At 33.7% G+C, this 20,245-nt stretch overlaps 1 protein-coding gene across 2 annotated transcripts in view; it reads left to right on the top strand.

The window, feature by feature from the left end:
- Nucleotides 1–20,245, top strand: part of LOC107653584 (tyrosine-protein phosphatase non-receptor type 4-like) — a 39,098-nt gene that overhangs the window by 7,704 nt on the left and 11,149 nt on the right. Inside the window, exons 2-15 of one of the 2 annotated variants that reach the window (XM_016440326.1) lie at nt 1,052–1,206; nt 7,031–7,138; nt 7,583–7,625; nt 7,724–7,802; nt 8,297–8,341; nt 8,431–8,483; nt 11,040–11,160; nt 11,358–11,445; nt 12,479–12,567; nt 12,838–12,901; nt 13,244–13,416; nt 14,889–14,957; nt 17,870–18,004; nt 18,099–18,254. In XM_016440326.1, coding sequence (XP_016295812.1) covers nt 1,069–1,206; nt 7,031–7,138; nt 7,583–7,625; nt 7,724–7,802; nt 8,297–8,341; nt 8,431–8,483; nt 11,040–11,160; nt 11,358–11,445; nt 12,479–12,567; nt 12,838–12,901; nt 13,244–13,416; nt 14,889–14,957; nt 17,870–18,004; nt 18,099–18,254 — 1,361 coding nt within the window. In that variant the 5' untranslated portion in view covers nt 1,052–1,068. Of the gene's footprint in view, nt 1–1,051; nt 1,207–2,582; nt 2,737–7,030; nt 7,139–7,582; nt 7,626–7,723; nt 7,803–8,296; nt 8,342–8,430; nt 8,484–11,039; nt 11,161–11,357; nt 11,446–12,478; nt 12,568–12,837; nt 12,902–13,243; nt 13,417–14,888; nt 14,958–17,869; nt 18,005–18,098; nt 18,255–20,245 lie in introns of those variants that run through there. The other variant, XM_016440325.1, reaches the window with a different exon arrangement.

The following is a 20,245-nucleotide window of genomic DNA, read 5'->3' as shown; positions in this document are numbered from 1 at the left end:
TATATATATATATATATATATTAGTCAGCAAAAACATTTTAGTTGATGAGAAAGTTCAAAATTAAACCAAATATTCAAACATGTTATAGTAGTTTTGATATGTATCAACATTTAGTAGCAATATAGTTTATTTTTATGTTCTGTCTTATTGCATGTTTTTTAGTGCACTGTTACAGAAAGTGCACATTCATAGCTCGACTTTCATAGCATATTCTGACTAGCATGTAACTTAGCTTCAGTTCAATTGTGCGTTCACAACATTATGTGCAGAAGAAAATTATAATATGACATTTGTTGTGTATTTATCTGATTAATTATATATGTATAAAATGTGTTTGGAGTTAATGAACCTGCTAGCAAAGCGCTTCTGTTTACCAGTGTTCATAATTAGCATCAACATTGTTAGCATAGATAATATTTTGTGGTATTTTCTCTTTTTTGCTTGTCATGTATACGTCAGCATCGTTAATTGTCATGTTAAAGTGCATTTTTGTTGTGTCTCTGTTATCATTGATGATAGAATCAGTCCGAACCTAAATTTGGGAGGTTTGGGAGGTTGTGGCTGTACAATGCTACATCTCTTTTTGCTAGGAGTTCAAAGGAAGATTCATATCTTGAATCTTGTTCTGATTTGTAGAAATTCTTCCGTCTTTGTGTGTCTGAGTTCAATTTTACAGGATGAATCAGGATGAGTCGTGAGTTGTATGAATCTGAATTATCTTGACACCAACCCTGAACTCTGTTTCCTTTATGGGTTTTGTTCAATTGACAGACTAATTTCTAAGTGCTGTGTTTTGATTTTTACTCTCTCATTTCTTCTAGTAGAACCTGAAAGCTAAAATCTACTAAACATATTTCCCCTGCTCGCTTTATAGCTTTTTACAGGAACTTTTAGGTGGAGTACAGACGAATGTTTGTGAATGATGTTTGCCATAGGATCACATGGGCTAGTGTGTGTATGTGTGTTTTACACTGCTTAATAACGTTTACCGTGGTGCAGCGCTGGTCAGGTGACCCTGTTGGTGACCTTTAGCCTCTGTGTGTTTTGCAGACGGAGTGGGGACCGTAATGACCGCACGCTTCCGGTTGCCTGCTGGCAGATCTTACGATGTGGGAGCGTTGGAGGAGGCCAGAGAGAGACAGCACGCGCAGGTGGAGTGTAACGTTTTACTGCTGGACAACACAGTACAGACCTTCAGAGTCAATGTGAGTATACACACGGTCATTCATGTGTGTTGAACCTCTTTAAAGGAATAGTAGATGAGTTCCATGTAGATGAGTTTGTTTCTAAATCACTTGCTCACCAATGGATCCTCTGCAGTGAATGGGTGCCGTCAGAATGAGAGTCCAAACAGCTGATAAAAACATCACAATAATCCACAAGTAATCCACACCACTCCAGTCCATCAGTTAATGTCTTGAGAAGTGAAAAACTGCCTGTTTGGGATAAACAGCTCCATCATTGAGAAGTTTTTAGCTTCACACCATTGTTTCCTGCTAAAATGTAGGGCCCTATGAAATCAGTTTTATTTTTTCCCAAATGTAATTTAATTTTTTTCAAAAACATTTTAGTTGATGAGAAAGTTCAAAATTAAACCAAATATTCAAACATGTTATAGTAGTTTTGATATGTATCAACATTTAGTAGCAATATAGTTTATTTTTATGTTCTGTCTTATTGCATGTTTTTTAGTGCACTGTTACAGAAAGTGCACATTCATAGCTCGACTTTCATAGCATATTCTGACTAGCATGTAACTTAGCTTCAGTTCAATTGTGCGTTCACAACATTATGTGCAGAAGAAAATTATAATATGACATTTGTTGTGTATTTATCTGATTAATTATATATGTATAAAATGTGTTTGGAGTTAATGAACCTGCTAGCAAAGCGCTTCTGTTTACCAGTGTTCATAATTAGCATCAACATTGTTAGCATAGATAATATTTTGTGGTATTTTCTCTTTTTTGCTTGTCATGTATACGTCAGCATCGTTAATTGTCATGTTAAAGTGCATTTTTGTTGTGTCTCTGTTATCATTGATGATAGAATCAGTCCGAACCTAAATTTGGGAGGTTTGGGAGGTTGTGGCTGTACAATGCTACATCTCTTTTTGCTAGGAGTTCAAAGGAAGATTCATATCTTGAATCTTGTTCTGATTTGTAGAAATTCTTCCGTCTTTGTGTGTCTGAGTTCAATTTTACAGGATGAATCAGGATGAGTCGTGAGTTGTATGAATCTGAATTATCTTGACACCAACCCTGAACTCTGTTTCCTTTATGGGTTTTGTTCAATTGACAGACTAATTTCTAAGTGCTGTGTTTTGATTTTTACTCTCTCGTTTCTTCTAGTAGAACCTGAAAGCTAAAATCTACTAAACATATTTCCCCTGCTCGCTTTATAGCTTTTTACAGGAACTTTTAGGTGGAGTACAGACGAATGTTTGTGAATGATGTTTGCCATAGGATCACATGGGCTAGTGTGTGTATGTGTGTTTTACACTGCTTAATAACGTTTACCGTGGTGCAGCGCTGGTCAGGTGACCCTGTTGGTGACCTTTAGCCTCTGTGTGTTTTGCAGACGGAGTGGGGACCGTAATGACCGCACGCTTCCGGTTGCCTGCTGGCAGATCTTACGATGTGGGAGCGTTGGAGGAGGCCAGAGAGAGACAGCACGCGCAGGTGGAGTGTAACGTTTTACTGCTGGACAACACAGTACAGACCTTCAGAGTCAATGTGAGTATACACACGGTCATTCATGTGTGTTGAACCTCTTTAAAGGAATAGTAGATGAGTTCCATGTAGATGAGTTTGTTCAAGTAATCCACACCACTCCAGTCCATCAGTTAATGTCTTGAGAAGTGAAAAACTGCCTGTTTGGGATAAACAGCTCCATCATTGAGAAGTTTTTAGCTTCACACCATTGTTTCCTGCTAAAATGTAGGGCCCTGTGAAATCCGTTTTATTTTTTCCCAAATGTAATTTAATTTTTTTCCAAATTCAGTTTTTTCCAATTTAATTTTCTAGACTCTGTTTTAATGGTTAAATTAAATTGTATTAATCAGAAAGCATGTCTAATTAATTGAAATCATGAAACTTACACAATTTAACAGCAATTTATTAAAAGTTTAACAAAAATTACAATTTTAAGGCCCTATGAAATAAGTTTTATTTTTTTCTGAAATTCAGTTTTATTTTTTTTACCAAATTCTGTTTTCTATTCATTTTTGGGATTCAATTTGAATGGTTTCATTATATTTTAATAATCGAAAGCATCTGTAAATAATTGATTTTATAACAAATAAACTACTTTATTATTATTTTGTTTATTTCTTTTTATCAGAAATACTGTGTTTACATTTTTCTAGTAAATAATTTTTCTGGTAAATATGCTTCGAAAATAATGTTGTAATAATTGTATTATTAGTATGAGTACTACCATTACATTCAGTAAAATATTTCTGTCACAGTTTCTTCAAGTTAATTTTGACACAGACACTAGTCCATATTGCATTTTGATTTAAGTGTACTGACCTACTTTTGATTTATTCATCCAAAATTTGGCAAATTCCGTGACATTTGGCGTTATACAGTAAATTCCATTATCCATAATATTGCTTCCTCCAGTGAAAACGTTCTCTTGTCTGAACAATCAAGTACTCACAAATCAAGTACCATTTACAAGTGAAAACAGTTCTAAACAAATATGTCAGTGAATTTTGATGTGAGAGGACAATAGAGGATGGACATGTTCACTGGAGAAAGCAATATTATGGATTATGGACTCATTTTAGTCAGAAGCAACTGTTTGAAGTTAAAAACATCTCAATGATGGATTTGTTTCTTATAAACATGCAACTTTTTGCTTCATAAGATGTTCATTGATGGACTGGAGTTGTGTGGATTACTTGTGGATAATTTTGATGTTTTTATCAGCGGCACCCATTCACTGCAGAGGATCCATTGTAATGCTAATGTGATGCTAAATTTCTCCAAATCTTTTCCCATGAAGAAACAAACTCATCTACATCTTGGATGGTCCAAAGGTGGGTAAATTTTCACTTTTTGGTGAACTATTACTTTAAGAAAACTAATCAACCCTCAGGTCTAGATGTTTTCCTAAAGAAGGCCAAATTGTATTGCATATTTTTGTTTAGTATTACACTCCAGTATTGTTTGTGTGACATATTTGAAAATCATGAGGAATGAGTGTTTTGTAAGTGATCAGAGCTTAGATTTTCATCTGGTGGATAACAAAACAGGCAAAAAAACATCTCATAAACTTACACTGAAGGTCACAGGGTGAATTTGTTTGGACTTGGGCCAATTAGAAACCATCTGCCCATCTAACAACCACTCAGAACCCTTCCAGCAAGATGCTAAAAACCAATCAGAATGCCTTAGTGGCTGCATAGCAACGCCCTGGCAACCACTCAGAACGCTCTGGGATCTTGGCAGCAGGCCAACACCACTCACATTCACTTCAGAAAATGCAAAAATCTGCTTTAAAGGGGTCATATGATGCTTTTTTAAAGATCATTATTTTGTGTATTTGGTGTAACAGAATATGTTGACATGCTTTAATGTTCAAAAAACACATTATTTTTCAAATACTGAACATTATTGTAGGTCCTCTATGCCCGCCTCCCTCAAACGCTTCGTTTTCTTTGCAACTTCAGGGATCTTATCTATGCACAATCAGCTTGTAACACTCCAAAGAGAAAGGCAAACTTGAAATCGCATCATATGATCCCTTTAATTCAACAGTACTTCAATACTAACTTGATAAGATTGCAGTTGTTTTTATTTTGCATTTTTTTATAACAGTGCTCTCATTATAACGTTACGTATATGACAGTAGTTAATCTGCATTTCTGTTTTGAGCTGCGTGCGCTGAAGATGACCAGTAGAATGAAGTATTTGATAGCAGGTTTTTAATCAATGGGATTTAACTCACCAATTATCTTGTATAGAATACGCTTTGTTTTTTTATACAACAAAACGGTAATATTACGACTTATAGGTTATCTGCACAAAATACCCCGAATGCATGAACGTGTCTGCGCGGCTCTGAATTAACTCCTTTTGTGGACGCGTTCTTTACGCAACAACGTGCAGAATCACAGCAACTAAACTCTAAAAATTCGCAGTGTTTTATTGTAATAGTGTTCTCATTACAATGTTATGTATATGACAGTCCCAGTTATAGTTATTAAAGGGGTGGTTGAATGTTTTTTTTCTAGGCTTGATTGTGTTTATGGGGTGCAGTCTAACATGTGTTAATGCTTAGTTTAAAAAAAAAACGCATTAGTTTTCACATAATTTACCTTTATTCCACACCGCTCTGTCCCTTCTCTGATAAACGCGCTGATCATTTCCTGCTTTTAATTTTATTCACGCACGTTAAAATATTTATTTAAAGCTTCTTTCTTTTCAGATTCTTATTTACAGCATTATCTTAATAGGCTGTATATTAACTCTGGGAGAAAACCGGTAGTTCTATGTAAAATCAGACATTTGAGCACCCCCATATAGCCAAAATGGCATGATCATAACACCTCAGCGAATATTCAACTGTGAGATTGGTAGTCGAATCAGGCTCCTCCTATCAAAGCATCGAATCTTCGACTATTCGGGGTCACCCCTATAGATTTGTGATGAATATTTTGACATTTTTGAGAACTTCAAGAGTTCCACATAAAATCTCCTTGAGGTACATTGTTTCTCCCTCAAAAGGGTAGTTTAAAACACAGTAAGCAATGAAAAAAAAACTTTTGTTTCTGACTGAACTGTTCTTTCAGAAACAGTGAATATATGTTTTAGAGTTGGGTGGATAATGATCTTCTAGAGGTTGCGAGTTCAATCCCAGGTAGAGGTGACCCACAAACCGCAAAGTAGCTGATGTCTCACTTTTGCTGTATCAGTGTTTCACTCCTGAGCTGCAGCACTGCTGTTAGTGTGGAATAAATCGGCTCAGATGAAAAATGTCTGCTAAATGGCAGGTCGGTAAGAATCACCACAGGAGACCAACCGTCTGTGAGGTACAATAGAGGCTGGCTGGAGTTATGCGATGTGGCGGCTGGGGTTGGTTTTCCTCGTGCAGCTCACAGTGGCTGTTTCAGGCAGATGCTTCACATTCCTGGGTTGGACAGAAGTGTGTCCTGAGGCCATGGCTGTTGTGATCATACATGCTACACAGATCGTCTGGGCTGAAGGTTAAGCTAGCTTGGAAACGTTTGTCTATTAAAACTGCCTCAAATTAGAATCTAAAGTTTTCATTTGTCAATACAGTATTTGCACACAAAACATGCAATTTCAAAAATCTCCTGTGGTTTTTGTGGAAATACTATATTTTTTTATCAGAATTCTTAATAAAACAACAACATGTTATTACTATGGTACTTAAACATGGTTGCCATGTCCGAAATAAAGATGTAAAGCATTGAATTCATTGTATTATCAAACAAGACATTACTTAATTTTCTTTTCTTTTCTCTTTTCCTTTCTTATCATTTTTCTTTTCTTGTTTTTGGTTTGGTTTTTGGTATGTTTTGTTTTGGTTGTGTTGGGTTTGGTTTGTTTTGGTTTTTGGTTTGGTTTGTTCTGGTTTGGGTTGGATTTGGTTTGTTGTGGTTGAGTTTGGGTTTTGTTTTTTGTTTTGGTTTGTTCTGCTTTGATTTTGGCTTTTGGTTGTTCTGTTTGTTTGTTTTTTTTTTTGTTTGTTTTTGTTTCTTTATTTTTTTGTTTGGTTTGGGTTTTGTTTGGATTATTTTGGTTTTATTTGCTTTGGTTTGTTTTGTTCTGGTTTGCTTTGGGTTTTTATTTTAGGTTTAGTTTTGGGTTTTGATTAGTTTGTATTTTGTTTTGTGTTTTTATTTTGCTTTTGGTTTGTGTTTTGTCTTTTATGTTTTCTTTTTATGTTTTAACATTTTTTATTTATTTATTTATTTTTTTTTGCTTTTAAGTATGTTTTCTTTTGTTTTTATATAACAGTCCAGAACTGGTTTCAAACCCTTTCTGTCTCTTGTAGAAGCAAGATCAGGGGCGGATCTTGTTGGACATAGTGTATAAACACTTGGAGCTAACAGAGCGAGACTACTTTGGCCTTCAACTAGCAGACGACTCTTCTGACAGCCAGGTAGACGCTCACCTGTCACTCTGCTGTCGCCGTCGGCAACAGATCACCCATAAACCCTTGCTCATTCAAGCAGCACAACATGTTAACCTGAAATTTTTTATTTTTTTGCGATAAGAAGTTGCAAAAATATTATCCCATGAACCTTGTTCATTATTTATAGCAAATCTGAAGCATTCATTTTGGTTTCTACACACACCGTGTCTGTAACAAACAGGAAAGTTCATTCTCAGGTCACATACTGAAACGCTGATGTCTGTTCCTGCTTGTATAAAAACAAGTTGAATGTTTAATTCATTGCATTTGATGTTGTTCAGTTTTGAATTGACAAGCAGTTTTGGTGTCTTTCACATTGCTGAGCTGGTATTTTTAGTAGTTTGTGTGTTCATCGTGAAAATGTTGAGTAAGAAGTGTCCTAAATTTCAGTTATGACCATGTATGTTTCAGAGGTGGCTGGACCCAAACAAACCGATTCGAAAACAGCTCAAAAGTAAATCTTTTTTTTTTTTTTTACGTTTTAATGTTTTATTTTTTCATCTGAAGTGACAGAATAAAATGTTCTGATTGTAATTATTTTTTTATTTTTAGGGCTGTCTCCACATAATCTGAGATATAGAGTGAAGTTTTTCGTGAGTGACCCTAGTAAACTACAGGAAGAGTACACAAGGTACAGTTTAGGTTTTTAAAAAAAAAAACATTTCTACACATGAATGCTGTGCTGGGTAGATTATTTACAAATAGTAGTCTTGTAATTTGTGTAATTCATCTCATACATGGTATAATTGACTGAGCGATGCTTTTGTCCCCAAATTCAGATGCATGGATTGCAAATAAATTTACATGGCTATTATGCATTGTGTGAATACTTTCTAATCATGTAATCTATAAAAAGTAACTGTAATCTAATTATGATCATTTTAAAACGGAATATAATTACAAGTGCTACATTTTTTTAAATCTGATTATATAATCCAGATTACATATAATCAGTTACTACCCAGTACTGCACATGACATGTAAAATTAATATAACATAATATAAATTCATATAATCATTTAACTTAACTTATATCTGTGTAAATAGTAAAAATAACACATTTTCTCAGTCTGGATTCTTATTACAGATTTAACTATCTTTTTTTGTGACATTTATTTGTTGCAGGTATTTGTACTTTTTGCAACTGAAGCAGGATATTCTGAGTGGCAGGTGAGCTTATACATTATACATGAAAAAGTGTTTATTTTTCCTCCAAAAGCCATTTTTATATAACACTTTAATTTCTGTTTCTCTTCTAGACTCCCTTGCCCACAAAATACTGCAGTTCTTCTGGCTTCTTATGCTGTTCAGGGTAAAGTATTACAGGTTATTTATGCACTAACAATTAGTGGTCCTATGGGTTTTTCAGTGCCAATATCTATAAAGCATGGTAATAATAGCAAATAAATATGAGGAATCTGTAATTAGGTCTTCTGTTAATCAGGCGTTTTTTTTTTTTAAATGTTAAAGCTGTAATGCATTATCATAGTACTTACTTGCCATTCATGATGGTTTGCACGTCAGTTTGAATGAAGCCGATTTTGAGGAACTGATTGCAAACTCTCTGACCTGTGTGTGTGTTTGTTTGGCTGGTGATATAACCGTCCGCACAGGATGAACAAAGGCTGTACGCTTTGCCAAATAGTTCATGATCTGCCTTTAGTCTCTTTCCTGTCCCTGTCTGATCCATTTCCAGTAATAAGGCTGAATAATGTGTCTAGTGTAGATTTATTACATATTTAACAATCTGTTGTGGTAAACAGTCATGTTACACTCACCACGGCTGGTGTGCTTTACTAGTGGCTTCACATTTGATTATATAACTAATCGCATAAGTTTCCTGTTTTTATTAGGTTTTTGTTATTGTATTGTTTTATTAAATTTTTTTTAAAGGTAAATATAATATAACGCGTAAATATAATGCGTTATTTAGGGCTGCACGATAAATCGCATGCGATATTTAATGCGCATCTTGTCAGATGTAAATGCTGCTCAATGTGAAAGCACGCACGTGATGGAGATTTACCGCTGATTACAGAACCGGCTTTACTGATAAGATGCGCGTTAAATATCGCATGCGATTTATCGTGCAGCCCTAGCGTTATTTGAGGTTTTGTTGTGCACACTAATTTCTGCCTGGTTTTCATGTAGATTACCTATTTAGTGATGACTTAAGTTAATAATGTAACAATAATAATAATTTAATAACACCGTTAATTTTAATGTTTAAAGGTGGGGTAAGCGATTTTTCAAAAACGCTTTAGAAAGAGCGGAAGGCCTGCGATCGGACACCGAGGTTGCTTTGTTTCTTCTCGATAGGTGAGTAACACCGTGTATACACCGCAACACCTAAAGTCTGTCTAGTACACTGAAAGCGACAAAGCGACCGTTGAAAATCATTTGAAATTTGTGTCAATACGTCATGAATAGAACGCAGCAGCAGTTTTCTGTCGGGATTTGTCATGTCGTGCCGCGCCGCATCCAGTGTAGACCATAGATATGTATATATATCTATGGTGTGGACGGCATCACTGATTATAATGAGTTCCATAGTATTTTGTCGCGCCGCTCGCGTCCAGTGTAGACACGGTGTAACATTGGTTTTGCTTTGTTTCACAGAACTAATCGTTGCCTGGGTTGCGTACGTATGTGTGGGGCGGAGCTATCAAAATAGGGGCGAGACCCTTTTGGGGTAGGAGCGTGTTTGTTTTGGTGATTTCAAATGTCAACATTGGCTACCAGAAATCACTTACCCCCACCTTTAAATGAATATCTGACATAATTATTTAATTCTAAATTATTTAATTTAATTCTTCAAATTATAATGTTGAGATAAATGTACCTACGGTGTTTCAGTTTTTTTTTTTTTTGAAAATTTTACTAAATTATTTAATGCTTCAAATTATAATTTTAAGATAAATATACTTGCCACTTAATTTTTAGTGTTTAAATGTTTTGGAGAAAAACTGACAAAATTGTTTAATGCTTCAATTTACAGTATAATGTTTAGATAAATGTTCTCTGACTTTTTGCTTTTGTGTTTTTTTTTTTTTTTTTTTTTTTTTTTTTTTTTTTTTTTTTTTTTTTTTTTTTTTTTTTTTTTTTTTTTTTAAATTGTACAAAATGAATGCTTCAAATTATAATATTGAAATGAAACAATAAAAATAAAGTGTCAAGTCGATTCATCTCAACATTATAATTTGTAGCATTAAACAATTTTTTACAATTTTCTCAAATGAAAAAACAAAAAGATGCAAGTACATTTATTTAATTTTTTGAGAAATTTGTTTGATGCTTCAAATTATAATGTTAAGAAGATAAATGTTAAGTTAATGTTAATGTTAAGTTTTTTTATTTTAGAAAAATGAGATAAAACACTAAATATAAAGTTGCATGTCAGTTATCTAAATATTTTCCTTTTTTAAAAATGAAAAAGTCACAGGTACATAAATCTTTTTCTAGAAAATTGTATAAAATTGTTTAATGCTTCAAATTATAGTGTGATGTGAAATGTTAATTTTTTTTATTAATATATAATTAATATTATATTAATATATTAATTATTGTTAATTTTATTGTTTATTCCACAACATGAAATATTTTTTATATAAATTATCAACTTATCAGTATCATCAATTTTAATTCTGGAAAAAAGTTTGAGAATAACTTTCAAACTATTTTAAGAAAGTTAACGGTGTTCATTTTGATTTGTGTTGAGTTTCCAGTAGACATAATGAGTCAGTCTGCTCTCTTAGATCAAGAGGAAACTGGAAGCCTGGCTCTTTGAAAGGGTGAAGGACACATTGTGCCCCGTGTCTCACACTGACGTACATGCACTCATGGTTTCTTGGCCTGTTCTGTGTTTCAGCTGAGCTGGGGGACTACAGTCACTCTGAACATTTGCCTGGGTACCTCTCCGAGTACAGCTTCATTCCCAACCCACCGCAAGATTTTGAGAAAGAGGTCGCCAAACTTCACCAAGAGCACAAGTAAGAGACACCAGACATGTCCATGAAATCCTCCAGTGTGTTAAAGATTCTTATATTTAACTGAGTGTCAGTGGAGATGGAGGAACAAAGGGTCACAGCTGAGCGCGCACACACACACACATACGGGCAGATTTGTGGAACAAGGCGGTTCATTGTTTGTGGATCCATGAGATTGAGTCTCTCTCTCTCTTATGCAGTGGACTCACACCATCTCAGTCCGAGTTTAACTACTTGAATGCTGCGCGGACGCTGGAGCTGTATGGCGTGGAATTGCACTATGCTCGGGTGAGTGACCGGCCCATCTTACCCCGCTGTCTGCCCCTCCCTTTTTCATATGTACTGTGAACAAACGCTAGAGCAAATAAATTAACTTTTCCACGACATTCTAATTTATTGAGATGCACCTGTATGTCTTTTGTCACTTAAACCTAGGGATGCACCCTTGTTTTCTTTCATGTTTTGCTTAGTTTGTGTTTTTTATTTTATTTATTTATTTATTTTTCGCTTTTTTTTGTGGGGTTTTTTTTTTGTTTGTAGTGTTTTGTTTTATTTTTAATGTTTGTTTTTTTTGCTGATTTTTGTTCTGTTTGTTTTTTAGTGTTTTGTTTGTTTTTTTGTTTTATTTGTTTTGTTAGTTTTTTTTTTCCTTTTAATGTTTTTTTTTTTGTATGTGTTTTTAGTGTTTTTTATTTTTTGTAGTGTTTTGTTTGTGACCGTGTTTTAGTGTTTTTTTGTGTGTTTTAATTTAATAATTTAATTATTTGTTTTTTGTGATATAATAAATCAATTTGTTTGGTCATTCTATATATTGTAGTGATGCACTGAAATTAATTTACCAAAACACCAAAAAGTTTTAATTTAGCTGAAAACCGAAACTGAAAATAAAGTTTATTTAATAATCAAGTAATTAATCAAATTTGTCTGTTAATCAAAATTCTAACAAAAACAGAGTTGTTTATAAACATTTAAATTGCACATAAGGCAGTTTCTATATCAATTTTTTAGTGGTGTAATTGTTTCTACTCCTATTCGTTAAATGTGAAAATTTGAATTAGAAAGCATTAGCAGTATTTTCTAGCATCACTATTATGTTGTTCTAGGTATCATTTGTTCAACCAGTATATTGTTTTGTCATTCTTTTGATCTGTTGTTTGTTTTAACTGTTCAGTCTATCTAACATTATTGGCTGATATCAAAATGGTTGCCAGTATAAGCATCCCTTCTTAAACCAAAAGTTTAAGCGCCCATTGAAACAAAATGATTTTGATGTTGCCGTGGAAACTGAATCCTTATGGTTTCCAACTCTTGATGATTTCAGGACCACTGTAACACAGAGATTTACATCGGAGTTTTGTCTGCCGGCATCTCCGTCTATAAGGACAGGGTACGAGTCAACCACTTTCCATGGTGAGTGTCATTTTAGCTGTGAATTCTAGTTTCAAGTTTATTTTATTTCTAAAGCACATTTAAAAACAACAGTAGTTGACCAAAGTGCTGTACATAAGGGTCATAAAACAAACAACAATACTAATAATAATAATAACAATGATAATAAAACCAATTCTGTTCTCTTTAGATCTGATTGAAATGGGGAATTTCATTGACATAAACACAACTGAAATCTTGTGGATGCAAATTTACATTTGTTTGATCTTCCCTCTCTTTTTTGTGTTTCAGGTTGAAAATTGTAAAAATATCTTTTAAATCTAAACAGTTTTTTATACAACTAAGAAAAGAACTGGTATGTACGAAATTACGTATGTGTTGTTTTTCATTTAATCTGTCTTTACTTGATTATTGTATCTAATTATGTTCATTATTTCCTGCTGTTTACTTAAATCAGAAATAATTGAAGACTGCAATTTAATTAATTAATATTTAACTTTTTAAATTTGAATTCAGATTTTCTTTTCCTGTAGTAACAAAATTAGAATCAAATTGCAAAATGTTATTGTGGTTGGTAACAACTGAAATTGTTACATACTAAACTGGATCATTCACAAATCTACTTTGAGCTCACCAAACTCGTTTTCTCATTTGTCTTCCGTCTGTTCTCTGTTTATTTTCTTATTTTGTTTCACAGACTGAGAACAGAGAGTCTTTATTGGGTTTCAACATGATGAACTACAGAGCTTGTAAGAACTTATGGAAGGCCTGCGTGGAGCATCACACGTTCTTCAGACTGGAGCGGCCCGTTCCTCCGGAGAGAAACCTCTTCCTGCAGTACTTCACCCTCGGATCCAAGTTTCGCTACAGGTGAGAACGTTAGAAGAGTTCGAACTCTTGTGTTGTTTGTTGGGATGTAGTGGACATAGGAGCAGGCCATGGCATTTTGAAACTCCAGTTTATGGACTAGATGTTCCCCCTGAAGATTTTATACTGGAAAACCAATGGCAAATTGTTTTCTCCTTGTTTTGCAACTTGCAAGTATGCAGTGTTGGGGAGTAACTAGTTACATGTAACGGCGTTACGTAATTTAATTACAAAATAAATGTAACTGTAATCAGTTACAGTTACTAAGAAAAAATGTGTAATTAAATTAGTTACTTATGAAAATGTTAATGATTACAAAGGGGATTACATTTGAATATTTACACACATCCACATACAGATTTAATTGATTTTTTCCCCAAATTACACTGACTACTCTGAGACATACGGCCCTATAATTTCCGTGATGCAGAAAACAGACCGGTTCGTAGAATCCAGTCATAAAAACGGAATTCCTATAGCCTAATGCGGACGGAATATGCCACATTATATATATATATATATATATATATATATATATATATATTATATTTTCATTTTATAAGGTTTTATCTCAAGTAACAAAAATATATTTATATGGTTGTGGTTCTAGTTAACTATAATAACCCTGGTTCGCCACACTATGGACAATGACGTGAATATTTATCGTGGTTATATCTACTGCATTTGACAGTATGTGCCGTTCTATGTGTATGTGTTTGGGTGTGTTGCATTATGGGAGGGCTCCTGCCCATCTCAATCCCTGTGGTGTTAATCTGTAACCTATTACATTTCCAAAGTAACCTTCCCAACACTGCAAGTATGGGAACGTGCAAATCTGCTCCTTGAATTTGAATTAATTCAATGAGTTGGTTCAAAACTCAAAAGTTTAGCAAAAAAATAAGTTGACAAAACGATTGAATTCAAGATGTACAAGCAATTTGTATTCATTTTTGCCTGGAAACACCAAATTAGGCTTGGATTTTCAGAGTAAGTAAAGCAAGGAAAGATAGTTAGTAAAGTATGTAATAGTAATATAGGTAAAGTTAGTTAGCAAAGTGTGTAAACTAAAGCTAATAAAGTATGTAAAGCTAGTGAAGTAAGTAAAGTTAGTTAGTAATGTTAGTGAAGCATGTTAAGTAAGTGAAGTATGTTGGGTAAAGTATGTAAAGTTAGTTAGTAAAGCAAGTGTGAAGTAAAGTATGTTCAGTAAGTTAAGTTTTTTGCCTGCATAAAACGTTTTGAAACTGCAGATGCATACATATCAAAATATCATAGTGATTTTAATGGAAAAGCTGAAAAATATACATTTTAGCTATATCACCTGCCCCTATTAGCAATGTATTGGTTGTGTTGCTTTAGTTTTGGTCACGACTGTAAGTCATTTTGTCATCTGTTGTACAGCTATCTCTCCTGATTCTTGCACAAATGGAGTTTTGAAAGCCGGCAGTGACACTGTGTTCTGGCTTTTTTTGCAGTGGGCGGACAGAGGCGCAGTCTGTACAATACGGAAAGGAAAGAGGCAACAAGAACAGAATTTTTGCAAGGTAACTCATTTTTTAATAACCAATAAGCAGGGGAACTCTGTGAAGTAAAAATGCACTAGTAATACTTTCTTTGTGTTTGTTCACGGCAGTGTTATTTTAGTATCTTTGAGATCCTATTATAGTTTTTATTAAAAAATTTTATCATATTTTCCTTTTTCTTTTAATATTAAATTAGTTTTAGCAGTTTTTTGTGTTTTTTTGTGTGTCATTTAAAAAAAAACTTATACAGTTCTCAATATTTAATTTTAAGTTTTAACTTTAGTTCTTTAGTGTGTCAAGTTAAATGAAATAAAAACTAGAAATGTTGCCTGAGCAATTTGGCTCTGAGAAAAACATTTCAGTTTTTTTTTACGTTTTTATATATATATATATATATATATATATATATATATATATATTATATTTTCTTTTTGTGTTTGTGGTTGTGTGTGTGTGTGGGTGTTTGTGTGTGTGTGTGTGTGTGTGTGTGTGTGTGTGTGTGTCATTGTGTGGTCAGATGTTCTCAGAACGACACCCAAGCACAGGAAGTGTATGCAGGGCTGTGTAGCATACGGCTGTGAAGGGCGTGCACATGTCGTGCACATGTTTGTGAAAACACACTCAGACATTTGCTTCGAAGATGCTGAGGCTGAAACTTAAACTACAGTTTATGGTTCATCATACTTCTGCGAGGTATTTTTTTTGATTACGCCAACCTTTTCTCTGTGAAGTGTAAGATAATCGTGTAAAGTTTCACACGATGCTTTTGAGGAATATTTCAAAGTAGATATTTTAGGTTTTTAGGTGCAGCATGTGTACGAACATCGTAACAAGAAAGAGTGTCTGTAAACTAGCGTTGGTGTATCGCTTGTTACTTTTTTCTGATATGTTCATTGAAAAAAAAATACTATTTGCATGTCGGTTCGTGTAAGTGCTAAGAAATATCGCAGAATGAGTTGAAATGGGAATGTTTTTCATAGTATTTCTAAAGTGTGCAAAATCCAGTAAAATGCATTTCTTCACTTTTGAGGAATGTTTCAGGGCACTTTGTAAGAGAACGTTCAGGGATTTTAAACGTAGCATGTGTACAAACGTCGCAGGAAAACATGTTTGTTTGACAGTATAAATCAAAACATTGTGTAAAATGTGCCGTGTTGGTTTACGTAAATTAAAAAAAATTAAAAATCAAAGATTGAGTTAAAATTGGTGTGTTATTTATAAATATTTGTATGAAATTCATTAAGATTTCTTTCTTTACTTTTGAGGAATGTCTCTGGGCAATTTATTCAAAGTTTTCAGAAGTAGTGAACATCGTAAAAGGAAAGAGTGTTTGTCTGTAAACTAGTGTTGGGATGCTTTTCTTACAAAAAGGTTTTTTAAAAATCAGTTTGATCTTTATGGTTTTTAGGAGTAGCATGTTTTAAACATCGTAACAGTGTTTGTAAACTATATTGGTGTAATGCTAACAATTTTTTATGTGTTTTTTGGGGGAGAGGGCATTGTAATAAACAGTGCTGGGGAAAGTTACTTTTAAAAGTAATGCATTACAATATTGCGTTACTCCATAAAAAAATAACTAATTACGTTACTTAGTTACTTTTTATGTAAAGTAATGCGTTACTTTACTAGTTACTTGAAAAAAAGTAATCTGATTACGTAACTCGCGTTACTTGTAATGCGTTACCCCCAACACTGGTAATAAATTGTTTCATGTTGGTTTATGTAAATGCTAAGAAATATCGTAAAATGAGTTGAAATGCAAACGTTTTTCATAGTATTTATAAAGTGTACGGAGTCGAGTAATGTGTCTTTCTTTACCTTTGCGGAGTGTTTCAGGGCACTTTGTTAGATGTTCAGGGTTTTTAGACTTAGTAGCAGAAAAGCGTGTTAGTTTGTTGGTTTGACAGAATAAAAAAAAAATGTGTGTAAAATGTGCCATTTTGGTTTGAGTAAATTCTAAAGGAATTATCGATTGAGTTAAAATTGGTTCTTTTTTTTCCTAAATATTTGTATAAAAATTCAGTATGATTTCTTTCTTCAATTTTGAGGAACGTTTCTGGGCAATTTATTCAAAGTGTTTAGAAGTAGCATGTGTGCGAACAATGTAAATGGATAGAGTGTTTGCTTGTAAACTAGTGTTTGTGTAGTGCAACTAAAATAATCTAGTATGGTTACTTAAGAGTGCCTTAAGGTAGCAGAAAAGAGCAATTTCTTTGTAAACTAATGTTTGGATATGTAAAATCGTTTTGATATTTTATTTATAGTTTTTATATGTAGCATGTGTACAAACATTGTAACAGAAAAGACTGTTTGTAAACTTGTGTTGGTGTAATGCTATCTTTTTTGTTGGGAAAAAATATTATGTGTAAAATGTTTATTCTATAAAATATCGCAAAATTTAGGGAAATCAAGTTTGAATTTGAACTGTTTAGGTTACAGGGTACTCTGTTATAAAACATTTAAGGTTTTTAGTAGTAATAAACATCGTAACAGCAAATGCATTGTGTGTTTGTAAACTAGTGTTTGCTCATCGCAAACTTACTTTCAGATTGTGTAAAATGTACCTTGTTCATTTACATATTGTAAATAACTTTTATGTTGAAATAGTTTTTTTTTTTTTTTTTTCAATATTTCTAAACTGTACGATAACTAAGACTTTTGAAAAGAGTGGCATGTGTTCAAACCGAAGATAACAGGAAAGAACGATTGTTTGTGAACTATTGTATATGTAGTGGTCACTATCTCCAACGTTTTCACTGATAAAAAAATCATAATAAAGTGATATGAATCAATAAATCATGAAGATTACCAATTGTAATTGTAATTGTTCTGTAATTTCAAATGTGCCTTGTTGGTTTACGTAAATGCCACAGCAGTAGTGATTCAGATTTTTACAAATGGATGGATCTGTTCTGAATCTAATGTGTTTCCAGATCGCCGAGCAAGCCTCTGGTCAGGAGACTGATGAGTGGCTTGGACTGGGAGACCGTCAGCAGGAATTCCCTCTCAGACGACCGACTGGAGACTCAGAGTCTGCCGAACCGTTCTCCCCCAGACTCGCCCGATCAGTGAGTTAACACACACAAACTTACCCACGTATGCAAGTTCATCCAGTCACTGGGTTAGAGCTCCATTTATTGTTTTAATTTCTTTCCTCATCAGTAACTCGGTGTTTACCACAGACGGGGCGCGGATCAGGCCGTCCTCCATTGGTCACTTAGTCGATCATGTGATCGATGACTCGCCATGCCAGACGTTCACCAATCACAAGTCTGCATCCTCCACGCAGGCCAACAGCATCAGCCTAGACTCGACACCGTGAGTTTTGAACTTTTTGCCAATATAAGCGAAACTGTGCTCATTATCACTCTTAAATAACTTGGGAAAGAAACAATCACAATTCAGTATGGAAATATGACAATAACATAATTGCTAGGTTTGTGATATTTTTGAATGCTGAACATTCTTACAGTAAAATTTGTCACTTTTAAAAGTTGGTACTACTAACAACTCTTTATTTATTTATTTTTTATTTTTTTAATGATTAATTGAAAAAAAAGGCTAATTTTATCTCCAGTATTTCTTGTACATGTGTAAAATCGAAAGCTGTAAAGCAAAAAATGTACGTTTACACACTAAGGTTTAAAATATATTTATTTCTATAGATTTTATTGCTTAGTATTTGCTGCCCTAATATTTTGTTAATAAAAAAAAAAAAAACGTTTGCGTAAACTATTGCATGCAGTTTAATGCGTAACTTTATAGTTTGTTTACGTTTAAGTATGTTTTACCTGTACAATGTGCAATATTGAAGGTTGTAAATCAAAAAAATGTAAATATACACTATACATTTTATGAAAAACATGTTTAAAATATAAATGTTACAATGTAAGTGTAAAAACAATCAATATTTACATTAATTTTCAGTGGTTTAGTATTTGCAGCACTAACTTTTTGTTAATTATTCGTAAAAAAAAATGCGGAAACGATTACATACAAAATTTTAATGTTACAATGTAAGTGTAAAAACAATTACAATTCATTTTCAGATTTCAGTTTATATTCAGATTTTCAATTTACATTCATTTTCAGATGTTTTCACTATAAATTTTTGGCAATTTTATTGCTATTTGCAGCCCTAAAATTTTGTTAATAGTTTGCAAAATATTTGCAGATTGTGTAAACTATTGCATTGAATTTAATGTGTACATTTATAGTTAATGCATAAAAATGTTTACATAAGACATACATCTGTTTGTTATCACAAACTTTCATCCTCTTCAATGTCTCATATAACAACATTTTTTTTATCAACCAAACAAGTTGGGTTTCTTGGCCTCAGTGGTTACCATGGTGTTAGGCAGTGTGTTTCAGCCTATTGTGAAGATAAACCACATGAATGTTTCCCCCAGTACAGCTAGTAAGCAAAATGATATGATGCTAAAACTCGTCTGTTTGTCTTCCACGTTGTATTAATGTTTGCTTATGTGTTTCTTGTAAAAATTCTTTGTTTAATAGATCACTTATCTATTACTACTTTCATCCTGTTGTGTACAGTTGGATAATTTAAATATTTGTATTCAAAGACCACATAATTCTAGATTTGGATCTGCCCAATGATGCGTTTTCAGCACACAAGGGCTGGACTGACACACTTTGAGTCATCAAAGTTTCCGCTGCGAAATGTTGTTCTTTTTTTAGCACCACACAGTAGACGCACACTCTCGCTGGCAACCTGAGATTTAATATCATGTGACCACACACCTCTGACGAAATGACACGGTCATGGTTCGACACTGTTTTCACACACATTTCTGCTTTGCAGTGGGCACAGTGCGGTGTGTTACGGTGGCACAACTGATTGAATTCTCACCGGTGAACCCAGCACCATTTTCCATTGGAATAATCTGTGACCACGCATTTCCTTTCTCAGATCGTACCATCTCATTTCACAATGTCAGAATTTCCAAATCTAGGCTGTCCAGTTCACTTTCGGTTCATCGTGTGCGTCGTTCAAACTTTGATGTGGAGTTCTCATGTTCTACATAAAGATTAGAGTGTTAAAGAAAGAGTCTTGCTTCTTATCTCTTTTTTGACCTGATTGTGAAAAGAAATGGCTGTGCTTGCAAGGTGAAATGTGGTAGACTAATCACAGTTCAGTTCAAAATTCACTAGATGTAAGCAAGAATAGCCTAATCAAAATTCAGCATGTAACTAATTGGAAGAAAGTAAGATCCAATCACAATTCAGTATGCAAATATGACAATGATATAATTGCTAGATTGTTAGATTTTTAAAAGCTGAACACT

This window comes from Sinocyclocheilus anshuiensis, unplaced genomic scaffold, assembly GCF_001515605.1.
Source record: "Sinocyclocheilus anshuiensis isolate Anshui unplaced genomic scaffold, SAMN03320099.WGS_v1.1 scaffold1079, whole genome shotgun sequence".
NCBI classification, from domain to species: Eukaryota; Metazoa; Chordata; class Actinopteri; order Cypriniformes; family Cyprinidae; genus Sinocyclocheilus; species Sinocyclocheilus anshuiensis.
This window is presented reverse-complemented; position numbering and strand designations above follow the sequence as displayed.